General features: G+C 40.0%; 1 protein-coding gene across 2 annotated transcripts in view; it reads right to left on the bottom strand.

The window, feature by feature from the left end:
- Positions 1-2,683: 2,683 nt before the first annotated feature.
- Positions 2,684-17,683, bottom strand: part of DHX9 (DExH-box helicase 9) — a 52,206-nt gene continuing 37,206 nt past the window's right edge. For both annotated transcript variants that reach the window (XM_043568667.1, XM_043568668.1), the window contains 13 exons: positions 15,710-15,810; positions 13,986-14,199; positions 13,697-13,791; positions 13,332-13,405; positions 11,977-12,129; positions 10,466-10,626; positions 9,621-9,732; positions 8,889-9,050; positions 8,665-8,792; positions 7,502-7,731; positions 6,984-7,099; positions 6,083-6,283; positions 2,684-3,624 (listed from right to left, as the gene is read on the bottom strand). In XM_043568667.1, coding sequence (XP_043424602.1) covers positions 3,258-3,624; positions 6,083-6,283; positions 6,984-7,099; positions 7,502-7,731; positions 8,665-8,792; positions 8,889-9,050; positions 9,621-9,732; positions 10,466-10,626; positions 11,977-12,129; positions 13,332-13,405; positions 13,697-13,791; positions 13,986-14,199; positions 15,710-15,810 — 2,114 coding nt within the window. In that variant the 3' untranslated portion in view covers positions 2,684-3,257. The remainder of the gene's footprint in view (positions 3,625-6,082; positions 6,284-6,983; positions 7,100-7,501; positions 7,732-8,664; positions 8,793-8,888; positions 9,051-9,620; positions 9,733-10,465; positions 10,627-11,976; positions 12,130-13,331; positions 13,406-13,696; positions 13,792-13,985; positions 14,200-15,709; positions 15,811-17,683) is intronic.

Raw genomic sequence — 17,683 nt, forward strand, 5'->3', positions numbered from 1 at the left:
GTTCAATTAACTGTAATCAGCTCTGATTCAGTAGTAAATTTTCTTCACATGATTCAGAATTTACACTATACCAAATAGGACAGTCTACAAATATCACAGGACACAAATACACTTCTAATTAACTTGCCTTTCAGGTAAATCCAGTGGGTTCAGGAACTTTTTGCAGTCAAAACCAAAACCATCCATCAGTTTCAGGGTAATTCACACTTCCATTTCTGGCGGTGTTTCTCTTATCCCAATTCTGCTTCTAAAATCAGAGGCAGGGAAACTGGCTTTCAAATATGTGCTTTGCCACACACAGTTGAGGTCCTCTTTCTAGGTGTCTGTGCTGACCCTAAGTGGACACAACTGTTGTGGTCTCCTGGTCTGTTCCTCTGGCAGAGGTGAGGTCCAGAGGATTTTATGTGCACACTCACAACATAGAGGAGATCCCATCAAACTGTAGCTGTTGTTTAGGGACACAGCGTTGACAGCCTCTTGACACAAAAGACTACGCAGAGCACGGCTTCCCGGAACTGGCACATCGGCTTATTCCCTCTCTGGGCCCAGAGGAATCTCTGCGATTCCCTTCTGTATCACCCTCAGCCTCAAAGAAAGCGACTGAATCATCACTGCTACAATCTTCAAACTGAGAAGTACACAGTGAAGATACCATCACACGACAGGTCCATTCTCATCCCGGCCTAAATTTCTAGCAGGGGAGACCCAGTTTTTTCAGTGCCAACTTTCCCTACACTTCCAAACCCCAATGAACGTGTGTGGTGAGCAGCAACTTTACACCCTTCCACAGATCTTTCTCCCCAATTCTTTCACCCTGTGTCTAGCCCTTTTCATCTCCTGAATGGGAAAGGGGTACAATCAGCTCTCTTGTTTTGGAAACGCTTTCCAGTCACCTCGCACCTGCAACGTCCCTTAAACTGAATATTATCTTCATTCCAGGCAGATATAGAGGGACATTTGAGAAAGAAAGGAAACACGGCACATTGGTTGATGTCTCCAGGTATTTTTTTTTAATGTTTATTTTTGAGAGACAGAATGTGTGAGCAGGGGACAGGCAGAGAGAGGGAGACACAGAATCCAAAACAGGCTCCAGGCTCTGAGCTGCCAGCATAGAGCTCAATCCGGGCTCAAACTCAGGAACCCATGAGATCATGACCTGACCCGAAGTTGAACACTTAACCAGCTGAGCCACCCAGGTGCCTCGAGATCTCCAGGTATTAATATGCCACAAAGTAATCCTCCACATGGCCTTCTGCTCCATGTGTCTGATAACTCTTAAAAAGGAATGGTTTCTGGAGGTTATAATGGATTCTTTTGACAATTAAAATCAACTTAAGTTGACTTCCACTTATAGCTATGGACAGTCTGATGGCTGATTTTCCTCCCCACTCCCATGCAAACAACTAGAAAACCAAATGACCTATTTAAAAAAAACCCACAAAGCTGTTATCTCCATACATGTAACTGGTAGATCACGGCAGAGGAAGAAAGAACCAAGCACAGCACAAGCAGTTTCACGGAGCTCAAGAGACAGAGGCTGTTTTAGGGAGGATAGCTATAATTGGTGGAGCAAACACAGGCAGCAGGGAGCCACAAAGAGAAGAGCTCTAGAAATCTGCCTAGGCATTTCCTTAGGTTCTTAGCAAAAGACTAAAAGATTATGCCTAATTGGTTCTTTCAAGTTCTAGAGAATGTAATTGTCATCTCTCTTGGCCATTCTGGTCATCTTTTGATTTCTCATTTGTAGTTAAAGCTGTTGGTGAAATGAGTACCAGGTGAGTGAGGTATTACTGAATGTATATGTTCTGTGGGAGTTTTCATAACATGTGCAAACGGCAAGAGAAAGCATGGTGCACTGATGAGGCTAGAAGTTCAGTATGGCTGGGGAGTAGGACTGAGGCTGGAGGAGGAGAGGGGAGAAGGGAGAGCAGTTTCTACTCTGAACGCTCTAGGGAATCAATGGTTTAAGCCAGGAGTGGGTGGTGGTGGTATGAGATTTGTATGGGAATGTTTACGCTGGCTGCAGCATCACTGCACTTCCAAGTGAACACAAGCCTGAAGAGAACAGGCAGCTGGTTTACGAAAGCACAACCAGAAAGTGTTTAAGGCTTTGGCCAGAAGCAGCTAAAACTCCTGTGATTAAAAAAAAAAAAAAAAAAAAAAACAACACACACACAAACACACCAAAAACCACAGATGAACAGGGGAACACAGTATAGGATAGGGCACCGGGTGAATTAGGTGGTTCTCTTCAGTCTGGAAAGTGCTGAGTTCTTGATTTCTGTGGATATCTAAGCAGCAGTTGTTAATAGGATTTGATGCTCAGAAAGGAAATCGTAGTTGGAGATACAATCTTGAGATCTGCAGCTTTAAGATGAACCCAATTCTACTCAGTCCAAAGCCTTTGTAATCTCTCCTGTACCGTGCTATTTCTCAAGTCAGAAACATGAAAATTTATTGAAAACCATATAGTGTTATAAATGTATAAACATCTCTACTGAAACTTGATGCACTGGTGAAGGTTCATTCTTTGATTTATAATAATTAAAGAGTTTTGTAGGTTAATTTTTAATTCTAATTAAAATTAATTTTTACACTACAAACTAACTAGAAAAGAGAATGCTGACCTTGGTCTTAGACTTTTCAAAGACAAAGCTTGGGAAAAAGTAAAAATATTCAGCCGTAGGTCAAAAGTTTTATTCAAGTGCAGAGGTCCATGTGAAATTGTGTACTGGCCAGGATTTGCTGTAAGAATAACAATTCCATTTCAAGGCTATTTATTTTAACTACTACAAGCAATAATATCACTTGGTATACTTTGGAAAACTGAAAGTACAATTTTTCCTGTGAAGCTTAAAACTAACTAATAGATGTAACTGGCATTGTAAAATTACTCTACCATGTAAGGTCAACAACGAACTACATGGCCAGTATTTGGTATAATACTTTATTTTCTATTGTAGTAAACTAAAGCCAAGAAAATATCAAGTTAATTTTAAGGGCAAATCTTTACTCCTTAAAGAAAAAATACAAACTGTGGTACTTTTATAATAGGTCATCATATTTTACATAATATAAACAAAACCACTAATGTAGCTAAACGCTTGGTTTCCTTAAACTACAATGAACCACAAAATGGATGGAAAATGGGTTTACTTACTGGCATCAAATAACTTGGGGGAAATAGGTAGCATGCAAATTTTTTTTTTTTTTTTTTTTTTTTACTGTCTATGCATAGGAACTGACATAACCAAGCTTTAATAGCCACCACCTCCTCTTCCTTGTCCAAAGTAACCTCCCCCAAAGCCCCCTCTCATACCCCCTTGCTGGAATCCCCCAGATCCTCTGAAGCCTCCTCCACTAGCCCCTCTGTAGTCGCCTCCTGAGACACCTCTAAAGCCACCTCGGGCACCTCCTCTATAGCCTCCGCCAAAGCCTGCCCGAAAGGAGTTGGGACCACCACCATAGCCACTGCCACCGAAGCCTCCACTACCACCATAGCCTCCGCCACCTCCGTAGCCTCCGCTGCCATAGCCTCCACCACCATAACCAGAAGTTCCCCATCTATATCCACTTCCATTATCATATCGAGCCATCTTGGGAGGACGTGGACCATCTCCATACCTAGGAAAAGTACAAAGAAAATGAGGGGTAATGAAAAACTGCATAAATCAAGATGTCTCACCAAAAACCCCAGTTCAGGATACCCCACACTGCTTACTCCTCCTCCTCTGCAGCTTTCCTTAGAGACTAGCACTCTGAATTCAGCAGCCGTCCAGTCAGAAATGTGGCTGGGGTCTGTCTTCACTCCTTCCATGCGCTATTCCCCTCCCCCCCATTGCAACCCATCACCAGTTCTTCCCAATTCTCTTGCAAACCTGTCTGATCCACTCACTTCTCTCCATTTCAATTCTCCCTACTGTAATTCAGGCCATCGTTATATTTACACAACTTGAACTCTGTCTTGTATTTATCCCATCCTTTCTAGGTCAGGACTTTTGTCCTTCACAGAGCAGATTATATGTGAAGCCTCCTTAATCATGATCCCTCCTGCCAAAAGTAATCTCTCCTCTCCTCTTCATGAGCACTACAGTTGTATCTGCCTATGACACTTATTATCTACCTTTCTTTTTGAAGACTATTCTCAATATTCTCAATATTCTTGAAGACTATTCTCAATAATTCTTCATATATTTGACCCTCTGGGCAGGGCAAAGTATTAACACAATAAATAAGAGCACTGTTTTAGGAGTCGCTATGGTCTTAGTCTGAATCCAGTCCTACCATTCACTAGCTCTATGGCCTTCAGTCTGAACTTCTCTGTGCCAGTTCCCTCATTCATATTAATGGAACAAGATCTACCTACATCACAGATCAAATATCAGAAAAGCACTTAGCACAGTGCCAAGAATACAATGAATACTATGTGTTATGATTAATAAGGTTTAAGAAGTAAATCAGTTATAGTGAGATGTGACCCAGAATCCATAAAGCACATAACAGTTCTATATGTTAAAATTACAGTAGTTTATAACCAAATGCAGTAAGTGATCCTTAAGAGGGAGATTAAGGAATATTTTTGGGTAGTTAGAAAAACTTTAGTATGTTTGTATATTAGATAGTGTTATCACAACACTTACATTTTTGGAGTGTGATCATGGTATTGCAGCTATGTGCTTAAATGATACACTAAGTATACCAATGTAAAATAACAACCGATGAGAGTCCATCACAAAGGATTAAGAAAAAGTGGTGTGTTTGTGCAAACAGACATATGAAAGCAAGTGGCACAAGATGCTGGTGATTAGGGAGTTTAGGTTACGATACCATACGGGGGTTGCCATTTCTGCAGGTATCAAATGTTTCCATATAAAAAGTTGTGTGCAAATAAAGATTAAAAAGGTGAAAAAAAGTGAACCAAAGGGGTGCCTGGGTGGCGCAGTCGGTTAAGCGTCCGACTTCAGCCAGGTCACGATCTCGCGGTCCGTGAGTTGGAGCCCCGCGTCGGGCTCTGGGCTGATGGCTCGGAGCCTGGAGCCTGTTTCCGATTCTGTGTCTCCCTCTCTCTCTGCCCCTCCCCCGTTCATGCTCTGTCTCTCTCTGTCCCAAAAATAAATAAACGTTGAAAAAAAAAATTAAAAAAAAAAAAAAAGTGAACCAAAGAAAAAAATTTAAGAATTAAGATATTTCACATTCTTCTCTTTACCCTTCAAGATACTCACACTCTTCTCTTTAAAAAGCTTATTTATTTTGAGAGCGAGAGAGCAAACTGGGTAGGGGCAGAGAGGGAGAGAAGAGAGAATCCCAAGCAGGCTCCATGCTGTTAGCGCAGAGCGTGACTTGGGGCGCTGGCACTCAACGAACCATGAGATCATGACCTGAGCCGAAATCAAGAGTTAGAAGCTTAACCGATTGAGCCACCCAGGCATTCTAAGATATTCACATTCTTCCGCTTCCCTAAGATAAACCTTGAGGCTTTTCATTTGAAGAAACAGCAATTTAACACCCACCAACATTTTTTCGCTAGAGATAGCAGAACAGTACTGTGCAAAAAGAACTGTCTGGGCTCTGTCACTTTCCTGTCATGTGACCCACCCTGGGCTCTGAATGTACTTTCAAGGTCCCTTTCAAACTCCCAATATGCACTGACATAATATATCATTAACAGAGACAAAAGTTAGTAACATCCTCCTGAGTGTGTTAACCAGCATTATATTTCATATTGAGTGTACGTCTAGAATTTTAAATAACCAGGCCTCTATCAGTTAACTGTGGGAATTTTAGGCCAGTGTAAGATCACTGTCCTCTGGGGCGCCTGGGTGGCTCAGCTGGTTAAGCGTCTGACTCCTGATTTCAGCTCAGGTCAATGATCTCATGATTCTCTAGATCAAGCCCCATACCAGGCTCCATGCTGGCAGCTTGGAGCCTGCTAGGAATTCATTCTCTCCCTCTTTCTCTGTCCCTCCCCTTCTCGTGTTCTCTCCCTCTCAAAATAAATAAATAAATAGCTTAAGACAGGAAAGAAAAAAAAAAAGATTCCTGTCCTCAGCTTGGTTCAAAGAGAAGTTACTGGAGTACTCACCGTGTACTGCCAATCATGAGGTTGATACCAGCAGCTGAGGGCCTAGAGATTTGGCGGATCATGTTCAGCATATGCTCATTAACGGGGTCCAACTGGCTGATGATATTAGGTTGTTTGGTTACTTCAACAACCAGAGCCTCCATGGCTGCCCGGAGAGCAGTGATACAGGCAGCAGCTTCATGAGATATTTGCAATCTGATCCTAAAATAAAGAAAAACGACAAAGTACAACAAGGGTACATATAGCAAAATACGACTACCTCCCTATTTCATACATGGTAACTGAAGAATAAATTTAACTTCTTACTAAGTACCAATACTTTCAACTACAGGTATCAAGAATAATAACCGTCTACACTAATTTCTTAAAACTCACTGCTAGCTACTGGCAGGTATTGAGAACCAAGAAGTTTTTCAAGCAAAATACTGTTAGGTTAGCAACACAGATCACTTAGCTTCAATGTAAGAATAGAAGAAATTACACACTGCTGGAGTGTTACAAGTTTTCAGGAATATGACTGAGCCTACTGACTGGTCACTAAGATCTCCATTTTTGTCAAGTGCTAATTACTACATGCTTACCAGTCGTCTCTAACCAACATACAGAGTACACAAAAGAAGTACCCAAGTTCCAATTGGATTCTGATTCCCTAGGATAGTATTCATGGGGGCAGATATAGCTCCAATGCCTAATTCATCTGCTTCTATTGGTATAGGTCATGTAAGACTTACTACTGAGTATGAACTGCCAAAGTATACCACTCTCCAAGAAAAGACAATGTTATAAAGCACCTGTGTCACGAAATGGTCATGTTTCACAAATTAAGTTAGATTGGCAGCTGTATCCCCTTACACCACAACTTTAAGAATGCAGTTTGTAGTTCACATCTGAAACTCCGTACCAGTCATCCACAAGCACAATCTGCCCATCAGACTGGACTTTCTTGGAGGCAAAGAGAAGCAACTGCAGGGGGGTGACTAAGGTCATGCCTTTAGCAGAGATGGCTCGGGTTCGAATCTGCAGATGGAAAAAGAGGCAAGAGGAAATAGAGGACATTGTAATTCCCAAATAATGATAATGAACTTATGCTTTGAAAATGAAAACTCGGGGCACCTGGGTGGCTCAGTCGGTTAAGTGTCCGACTTTAACTCAGGTCACGATCTCGCGGTCCATGAGTTTGAGCCCCGCATTGGGCTCTGGGCTGATGGCTCAGAGCCTGAAGCCTGCTTCAGATTCTGTGTCTCCCTCTCTCTCTGCCCCTCCCCCATTCATGCTCTGTCTCTCTCTGTCTCAAAACTAAATAAACGTCAAAAAAAAAAAAATTTAAAGAAAATGAAAACTCATGTTCCCACTGCACTTTAATAAGTAAGGACAACCCAGATTTTCAATGCTAATTTTTCTAAGCGAATCTTTTCTTACCTTTTCACCAAATACAAAGAAGGGAGATGGGTACTTCATGTCTTGGCTACTAAAAGGACAATTAACAGACGACTTGTGGATAAGTGCATTACGCCCTTCAGTGGTGAGAATCTTTCTCTTTTCCTTATGATAGCACACATTCGGGTACACCCCGAAAGCCAGGAGAGAGATAACAACATCCAAATTATTGTCCGGTCCGGTGTTAGTGAACACTTGTGTCAGCAAGCAATCTGTTAAGAGGAATGGGGTAAAAATATCAGATATCTGGGTAATGATCCCATAATGCATGTAAACTAGTTAAGAGAATTAGGTGAACTGACTCCTTCCCATGTCTTTTTTCTGATAACCTGCCTGCCTGACTTCCTCTATTCTCTGAACTCTTGCACCCACATTAAGTTCAAGGAGAAACTCTGCTGAGTCTCCACAGCAAAAAAACTAAAATACCTGTATTTTCTAATACAGACTCGACCACAACATAAGCCTGGAGTGATTACTTAAAGACAAAAAAACAAAACCCCTCCGCATACATTGGTTTAATCATCTACTCTCTGAATAAGAGCTAGACCAACAGGACAATAAAAATATTCCATCTGCTGTTCTTAAATAGCCATTCTTTCTAGAGAAGATGGAGTCAATAGCTCAATTCGCATATGAAATAAACAGCTGGATTACTTGTTTCTCCAGCACACATCCAAGCCCTTTTACCTGCCAGCACACGAAAGCCTCAATTAAAGCCACTTAAAATTTAACATGGTAAATCTCATACCTACACGTGAACATGTGGGCAGGCTGATCAGTCAACTTCACAAACCACTAATTGAGGTAATTCAACAAACTGCTCATTCTAAAACTGCTGAAAGCTATGCCCCTTCTTAAGATAAAAGAGACTTAAAAAGTCTCTAAAAAGTAGTACAGTTTTTAAAACATCTATTAATCATCTTTGTAGTGTGTTACAATTTGAGCATCACAACCTTCCGTTTCCTTTTTTAAAAGGCTGAATAAAGGTGAAAAACTGATTATCACTATGGTTCAAATAACTAAGAAATAGCTAGGAACACAGAAAAAGCACAGGGTCTAAAGTGAAGCTAAAATATACTGCACTGTCAACGTGTGCACGCTACATAAACATCCTTCAGGGAAGTTTCAAGAATGTGAGTCATTACCTTCTGGAAATCCAGAATTAATCAGAATCTCTTTGAGCTGAACTTTAGCTTCCCAAGTCATTCTTAGTGTAGCCATATTGAGTCTTTTGTGCTCACAAAAACGTATCTCTGCTTCTTCTCCACCCATTCTGAAATAGACAAAGAGTCATTCTCAAAGCCCAGTATCATATTAGAAGCTGGAGACGGTTCTCACATCTTACAACTCTTCTCTTTCAAACCCATACCTAGCATCATCCCAAGCTTGGAATACTGATAAAAGAGCCACATGATCAGAAAATCTGTTTCCGGCAAAATTTCGATGAACATAACCCAGTCGCTTTCCTTCACTAATGAACGGCTCCGGAAAGCAGGTGGCAGCAGAGATGGTACAGACGGCATCTCCCACACTGAAAGAGACAGGAAATACAGTCAGATCGCAGTCTTGTTCTAGGAGTTCACGAGCAGTACTGTCACTGTGGGTCAGAGCCTTTCTTGGCCATGATACTGCTTTATTTGCAGTGAGTTGGTTTAACAAAGAACTTTTACAGCTGCTCTCTCCAGAAGCAGAAAGGGAAAAAATAAATAAGGAGCTCTGAGATTAATGGATGCATATTAATCATAAATTATGACCAAGTATTATATTTTTTCTTTCCTTATTCTCTCTTCTCCCATCTTTTCAAATCTCTCCATCTTCAAAATTTCCTAATGCTATTTCTCTTTCAAAAACAACTACTTAAGCCCCTGAGAATAACTGCACTTCTCTTTTGAGAAACTAGCTCTTTCCCCCAACAAGTTGGGCCCAGGTGTCCATCTACTGAAACGATTCATTCTCCGCACTTCATACTTTCCTCAGTATCTACAGTAGGCCACTTCTATACTTCAGAAGTTAGTTTTGTCTTCTATTTTTTATGGGGAAGGGAATAAGATTCTGAAATTGTTCTGCCACTTAAGTATCAGCAATAAGACAAAGCACTTACTAGAAAATACATCCCATTATCATCATTTTGCCGAAACGAGGCTCAATGGGGAGCTTAGCCAGGATTCGTCCCAGAGGAGTCAATTCATCATTGGCATCTAATGCATCAAGCTCTGTGGGGAGAGATTTGTTTATGAGCAGACACAGTAATGAATGCCCCTTTAACCAAGGCAAAGGTGAAACATTTCCTTACAGGCTAAGGTTAGTTTTCAGTATCTGTCAAGCCAACCGCGAGCACCATGCCCACAGCCAGCAATTCTCACTCAAAAATAGAACAAAACCAAATTTGGGAGTACCTGATAAGAAGAAGGTTATTAGAATTAGGCTGCTGTAGGTTGTGAAGTAGAATACAGTCCATGAGAACTCTATACATGCAGTCAAAATGATAGTAACAGCATTAAATACACATGTCCTAACAAGTCTAATGCCATCTATCGAATTTTTAGAGAGATAAAATCTAAAGTCTAAAGTTCATATTAACAGATGAGTACTAGATTCAAAATTCAAAACCAGATTCCCCTGGCTCCAATGCCCTTATTTTTTCTCCAATACTTTACCACTTTTATGATGTGATTATAAAACACAAATAGATCTACATAAAATATTGTATTGTGACTAACTCATGTTCTGATCATTAAATATTGGTTAAGAAAGACTCCTGTTACTTCTTTCTTACTTCATGTTGCTCATTTTATAAAACTGACCACACTAAATACATGTGGCAACACTGGAAGTCTTATCACAGCCCTGCTGACTGTATCTTGATTCATTTGTTACATGTTAGTTGCAGGACAAGACAAATGGCATAATTTACATGTATTAGGTAAGGTCTGTATTTGCAGGTACCTCTAAGAGTGTGCTCTGCTTCGATCACAGCATCCAAAGGCGGAGGTTCAATTGCCTTGGCCAGAAATTGGCCAATTCCTCCCAGACGCAGAAGTTTTATGCTCAAAGCAATTTCATGCAATGGTGTTCGGAACATCTCAGGTGTCATGTGGGTTTCCAGTCTGAGAGAAAAAAAGCATAAAATAACCATCTTCCCTTGTATATACATGTTTGTTTAATAAAATCTTTGCAGAGAGATCGTCAGATTTATAGAGCTCTCCTTCCCTCATGCTTTGCAGAGAGATCATCAGATTTATAGAGCTCTCCTTCCCTCATGCTTTTATAGTTATCAAAGCATGTTTTATATTTACTACAAAAAGACTCTCTGGACAAGACCCTCTTAACTGAGCAGTGACTTGTAACTTTATACTTATATCTTGATGTTATTTTCATCTGAGGAGTGAAGAATGATGAAAAATTATCCTGAATCCTTAATGTTATTATCACACCTAGGACTTCTTCAGGTCCTGTCTGCTGACAAATATGGTTAAAATACTAGCTCGACAGAGTGGAGGGGCAGAGGAGGGTACAAGGGGAGGAACAGGCAAAATGGGTGAAAGAGAGTGGGAGATACAGTCTTCCAGTTATGGGATAAATAAGCCACAAGGGTCCGAGGTAGAGCAGAGAGAATATAGTCGATGGTATTGTGACAGTGCTGTATGGGGACAGACAGTAGCTACACTTGTGGAGAGCACAGTATAATATACAGAGCTACCGAATCGCTATGTTGTACACCTGAAACTAACCTAACATCAGATGTCAACTATACTCAAAAACAAATGGGCACCTGGCTGGCTCAGTCGGTTAAGCATCTATTAACTCCTGATTTCAGTTCAGGTCAAGATCTCAGTCACGAAATCCAGCCTCATGTTGGGCTCCATGCTGAGTATGGAGCCTGCTTAGAATTCTCTCCCTCCCTCTCCCTCTGCCCCTCCCACTCTTGCCAAATAATGTCCATACAGCCTCCCTTTAAAAGATTAGTAGTAATCAGGTAACCACTATCAAACATGCCATCAATGACAATTTTATTCTTGCCACAACCTTGTTATGAAAGACAACTATCCTCCAATATACATAACTGGAGGCATTTATGTACTCTGAGTTCATTAGGTTCATAGCAGGGTGGGTATGTACTCTGAGTTCATTAGGTTCATAGCAGGGTGGGGGGAGGGGATGAATGAAGGGGTAAAAAAAAATCCTTAATCTTTATTCAAGAATTGGTCTCTTGGAGCGCCTGGGTGGCCCAGTCGGGTTAAGCATCTGACTTCGTCTCAGGTCACGATCTCAAGGTTAGTGAGTTCGAGCCCCATGCCAGGCTCTGTGCTGACAATTCAGAGCCTGGAGCTTGCTTCGGATTCTGTGTCTCCCCCCCTCTCTCTCTGACCCTCCCCTGCTAGCATACTCTGTGTCAAAAATAAATAAACATTAAAAAATTTAAAAAAAAAAAAAAAAAAAAAAAGAATTGGTCTCACCTCTCAAAACGAGCTCGGCTACACAGGTGAAAGCAGAATCCAGGCCGTACGCGGCCAGCTCGTCCTTTCCGCTGCTCAAGGTTTGTTTTGGACGCCCACACTGTAGCATAGTTGGTCATATTGTTGTGAGCAGTGAACAGCTTCACTTTCTGCCTAAATAGGAAACAGCGGTTAATTCTAAGACTCTTATGCACGACCAGCACATAACTATTGTTATGTCCACCGAGGGGTGGATGCTTTCCAGTGAACTATGCCAACTATCTGTGAAAAGCACCAGTAAGAACCTGATGGCATCTTCTGATCTGTCAAACTTCTAAGAGGGAAAAATAACACATATGTGCCACATGTGCTTGACATCTTGGCCAAGTTACTAATACTCATCTTTTTGTGCCTCATTTTCCTCATTTGAAAATGACTATAATACTCTTACTGACCTCACAGGATCTTTACTTATAAACATTAAGTGAATTAATGAACTCTGTAAAGCACACAAACAGGATCTAGCACATACATGTAAGTAAATGATAATGATTCAAACCAACTCTATTCCAATGTTTAGTTTAACTTCCAGGCTACCTGTGACCTGAAAGTTATGTGCTGAACCAGAATACGTGGCACTTCTGATGACCTCACCAACTGGTGCCTGCATGGTCTTTCTGAACCCCTAAGCAACCTCAGATTCCTTCAACGATCCACATAGGCAGCTGGCACCAAGAGACTGGAAGTGGCCCATAGGGCTGCGTGCTCCGCACCAGTCCCTAGAACGGGCACTGGCAGATCTTTCTCGACTGCTGGGACAAGCTGTGGGACTATGTGGAGAAGACATGGGCCAGATATAACAAAGTTTTGACGTTTTCTTCTCTCTGGGTGTCTCACGTACTTATCCGTACACAACGCATCCCTGTGTATTTCTCAGGATCATCATGTACCAAATATGAAGTTTTTAAAATTTTTTTGAAGCTTTTTAATTCTTAAGTGAATGATTCAAAGGTAGGATATCTTATCATGAGATAAATACTGGTCATCTTTATACACTAACCAGCCTGCTACTGTGTGGCAGTGGTCAACGGAAACACCCAATGAGAAATGAGCAAACATCAGCAGACAAGAGCAGTGGGAAGCTCAGAAGTTAGTGTTAAGCTTTTCACTTTCTACTATAACAGACTTATGACAAATCAACACCAAGAACTACTAATTAGCCTGTATCATAGTATGTATAGTGCACAGCAATTCTGACAGTACAAGAACACAAAACTTCAATTAAAAAAAAAAAGGTGTTTTTGATTCCGATACTAGATACTACATGGAACATTCTTCAGATTTACTCTACGCAAATAGGTGCCTTGGAAACTTACTTGCAGGAGTCAATGACATAAACGACATCATTTATGGTAATGCTAGTCTCGGCAATATTTGTGGACAAAATAACCTGTGATGAAATATTAAGAAAAATTATACTTCAGAAAATATTCTACTATGCACTTAAAAGAACGGATTTGTTTATGTAACAAATGACAAGAGAATTACAGGAGCCTTAAAAAAACCATCCACCTGGAGCCTGACTTATGAAAAACTTAACTCACAAGGAGAAGACCCTTTTTTTCCCTCCTCAATTTAGCTGGATTACAATTTTTTAGGGGTAGCTCTTTGAAGGCCTTATAACATCTGCTTAGAATCTACGGAACTTCCCAACCCGTAAGTGTAAATGTTTATTTTTTACCTTGGTCACTCCACTTGGTACAGGATCAAATACTTTGCGCTGTTCCTCTCGAGGAATCTGAGAATGCAGAGGTAGAATCTGATACCTATGGCTTCCTATAAGAATAAGGAAAAGTTAAAGTTTAAAAATAATAGAGTATTTTAAAACTGCTCTACGTAATGCATACTTTTATTCAAATACTGACACAATACTACGTTTTGTTTTCACACTGGCTAGGGAACAAGCAAAAATATTAACTTTCACTGTCAAATATTGTGTGAGAATTCGAAGAATTCAAAGAATCACCCACCAAAATGAGGATTCATCTCCAAATGCTTCTGCATAGTATAAATCAAATTCCAGCCAGGCAGAAACACCAACACTGCTCCGGGAACATTGAGGGTCTCAATGTACTTGAGTAGAGCCTCGATGAGTTCAAAAGGGGTTTCCTTTTCATTCAACTGTGCCATGCTCATCCTGGTTTCTGGACCGTACTCATCACCACAGATAAGGTTGCAATTTGCCTGCAAAAATTAGGAGACATATTCTGAATGGTCTCAATTACTGCAGCTCATGAGGTGTCTCTTGGATGTGTTCTTCACATTCAAATATCACCTAATGTCCTTATTAATTCTAGCTGATTAATCAGATCTGCACATAGAAATTTAAGCTCTAAAAATGTAGAACCTGCTACATGTTGAGATACCAAATTTTTCTCATGACCTATGTATGGGAAATACATTGGCAATGCCAAAATCCAAGCACAATCTCTTAAATTCGATTCTGCAACTTTGAATGGCTCCATCTACCAAATGTATTTATCTCTCTTAGGACTATACTCTGTTGACTTCTCAAAAATATTTTCCTTACTAATTAAGTTCTATGATCCTATGTATCAATTACCATATAATTACTTTACTTATACACAATATCTCCCTGTAGAATTCCCAGGCTCATCTCATACCAAATATGAAGTCCTTTAATTTTTAAATAAATGTCCTCCTGGCAGCTCACTTGATCATCTATTTCTATTATAATGTGTCTGGGCCACTTGTGTGGCTCAGTCGATTAAGCATCTGCCTCTTGATTTCAGCTCAGGTCATGATCTCATGGTTCAGGGGTTTAAGCCCTGTGTGGTGCTCTGCCCTGACAGCATGGAGCCTGCTTGGGATTCTCTCTCTCCACCGCCCCTCCACTCTCTCTCAAAATAAAAAAATAAAAAGTGTCTGAATTTTCTATAAAGTCTGCCGGAGATTCAGTGATAAACCAAACCTTTAGTAATGAGAAACAGAATTGTTACAACTGGTCTTTTTTTCCCCCGATAAACTAATTTGTTGTTCATTTATATTAAGTCTTCTGATTAAAAATATCCCAGATTATTATCGAATTCTGTGCTGCTAAACTGTCTTTTAGTTTATTATTCTGTTCAAATTTCCAGATACAAGATGAATTTTTATATTACCACTGATTGAGCTCTCAAAATAAATGTCGGTTTTCTTTCTTGTTTCTTCCTAGGAAATCCCTCCTGACTCCCTGATTTAATACTCTCCACCCGATAATGTCATCACCATACAATCTCTCTAATCTAGGAGGATAGCTGCTGCTTTGAAAACTTTATTGTATATATAGATCACATGGAGACTTTGTTGAAATGTAACTTCTGATTTAGTAGAGCTGGGGTCAGGCACAAGACTGCCTCTTTACCAGCTTCCCAGGTACTCTGGCCCATAGAAAATGTAATAGCAAACTCTTATAAAATGGAGTTATTTCTAACCACACGTGGCCTTTAAACATCTTACTATTTCCTCCTCCTCCTTTTGACCTTTCTCCAGAGATGATTTAACTTGTGGTATGAAAAGAGCTTGTCACTACATGGAATTCTTTAGAGTGAAATACATCAATTAATTAAAAAACATGATAGCTTTTAAAAAGGTTTTCTTTAATGGTAACTCATTGCAACTTTTTACTTTAATCATTCCGTTCACTGCATTAACCACCTGTCCCTAATGACAATTCTCCATGAGATTCACTTACATCATCATCCTCAAAACCATCATCATCCTTCTCCTTCTTTTTCTTGTCCTTTGGTGGAGGAACAAAGTGGGTCATCTGAATACAGTCTTCCAAAAAATATTCTGCCAGGACAATCCAGTCAGGTAAGTACAGTCAACTTTCAGAATGGAACAGTCTTCAAAACTCATTTTCTAATTCATAACTCAAAATTACCTTAATACCTTCAATCTGATTCTTCACAATTGGCAAGAAATTCCAGTGTTAATAACCTCTTTTTCCAAACTTAGTGTTTGGACTAAGGCTTGGGCCTTGCAGGTGGGTGAAGTGTCTCTCATTCATGTTCCCACTAAGCCAGACAGGGTATCCCCTATATACAATAATCAAACATTTGTGGTATGGCTGCAGGGCACATGCACTGTGTTGTACACTCCCATGGTACAGCAGTTAGATATGGAAAGAGAGGTCTATACAGTAATATACTGTAGTCCATCCTTCCTCTATCAAGACGTACATATAAAATGGTCTCCCTTTGGTTATTACTCTAAAGAGGGACATCAGCAAAGTTGGAGTATCTGCTGACCAATTATATCCCTGAGGTTCTCTGCTGGGTCAAGAAATGTCTCATAATCTATGAACACTTCCCCTCTATATGCTAAGAGTCCCAAGTGCAAATCATCACATTATACCAAGGGTACACACAACCTACATGACTCATCACTGACGATGTTTAACTTGTTCACCTGAGGTAGTGTTTGTTAAGTTACTCCAAGTTACTACAAACAGTATATATAGAAGAATATACAAGTATACTCCAAATTACTGTGAAGTTACTTTTGCTTCTCCCTTTCTACACTCTACTCTGTGGAAGCAAGTCATTAAGCACATACACTCAAGGGACTGGGAGGTAAGTCATGTTTTCGAGGTAAGGAGGAGAGTACATAATTTTTTGGGAATTATTCCATATGAGATCTGCCTTTGTTACCCATTTATTTATTCAACCACCATATAGATTCATGGGCATTTATTTTATCCTTAGGGTTATAATTCTGTCCTATGTTCCTTTCTTTTTGGTCAAATTATTCCAGCTCTTTCAGGTTGGCTCCTGTGTCCCTCAGTCTCCATCACTGTGGTCAACAGAGCTAGGAAATATATGCATGTATACTCACCTGTGTATCCATACATATCTGTAATGATTTATCTATTCACTTGTATCTGAACATGACATCTTACTGATTGTCTCTAACTGTAATCCAATACCACCCAGTTTATTCAAAGCTTCCCTCCTACTTACCTGTACCCTCTAAACTCCAACAGTGAACCTGACTCCCCCATCTGCCATCCACTTAATTGTTTTTTCAATCTCAATATACATGTAAAGCAGTTTTAGAATTGTCGCCCTTACCCTCACAAGATACAACTGCCCTGGCTTTTATTTTAGGCCTACTCTTACTTTGGAATTTCAAAAAAAAAAAAAAAAAAAAAAAAAAAAAGCATGCTAAATAGCCATTTATCATTTCATACCCACATAGCAAAATTTTTAGCTTATTTTCATGCCCTGAATTTGACTGTGCTAGAATTTATTTTTCTAACCAAGCTATTAGATGGCTGTCCTAAAAAACGGTAATAATAAAATCTTCTGAAAAAGGAGGTCCTAACCATCAGAAATACTTGATCTTGAAACACACACACCTTAATGTCATTTTAAAATATGCCTGCTCTGGCTCTAAGAAAGATTCTCTTGTTAATTTGACTCTGGCTGCTTATACTGTTATCTCCCATAAACATCTATAGGCTATACTGATTTACACCTGACTGTATATAATTCTGAAAGCTATCTTCGGCTGTAAGGAAGAGCCAGGAAATTTACTGGACTTGCCAACTCCTCAAGAAATGAATGAAACTTGTTCTTGCTCCTCAGATTACACTTGCCATAGTTTGACTAAAAGCCCAAGAATGCCATGATTCATTTGATATTCTACATTGGCCTGTATTTTA

The sequence above is a fragment of the Prionailurus bengalensis genome, chromosome E4 (assembly GCF_016509475.1).
Source record: "Prionailurus bengalensis isolate Pbe53 chromosome E4, Fcat_Pben_1.1_paternal_pri, whole genome shotgun sequence".
Lineage (NCBI taxonomy): Eukaryota > Metazoa > Chordata > Mammalia > Carnivora > Felidae > Prionailurus > Prionailurus bengalensis.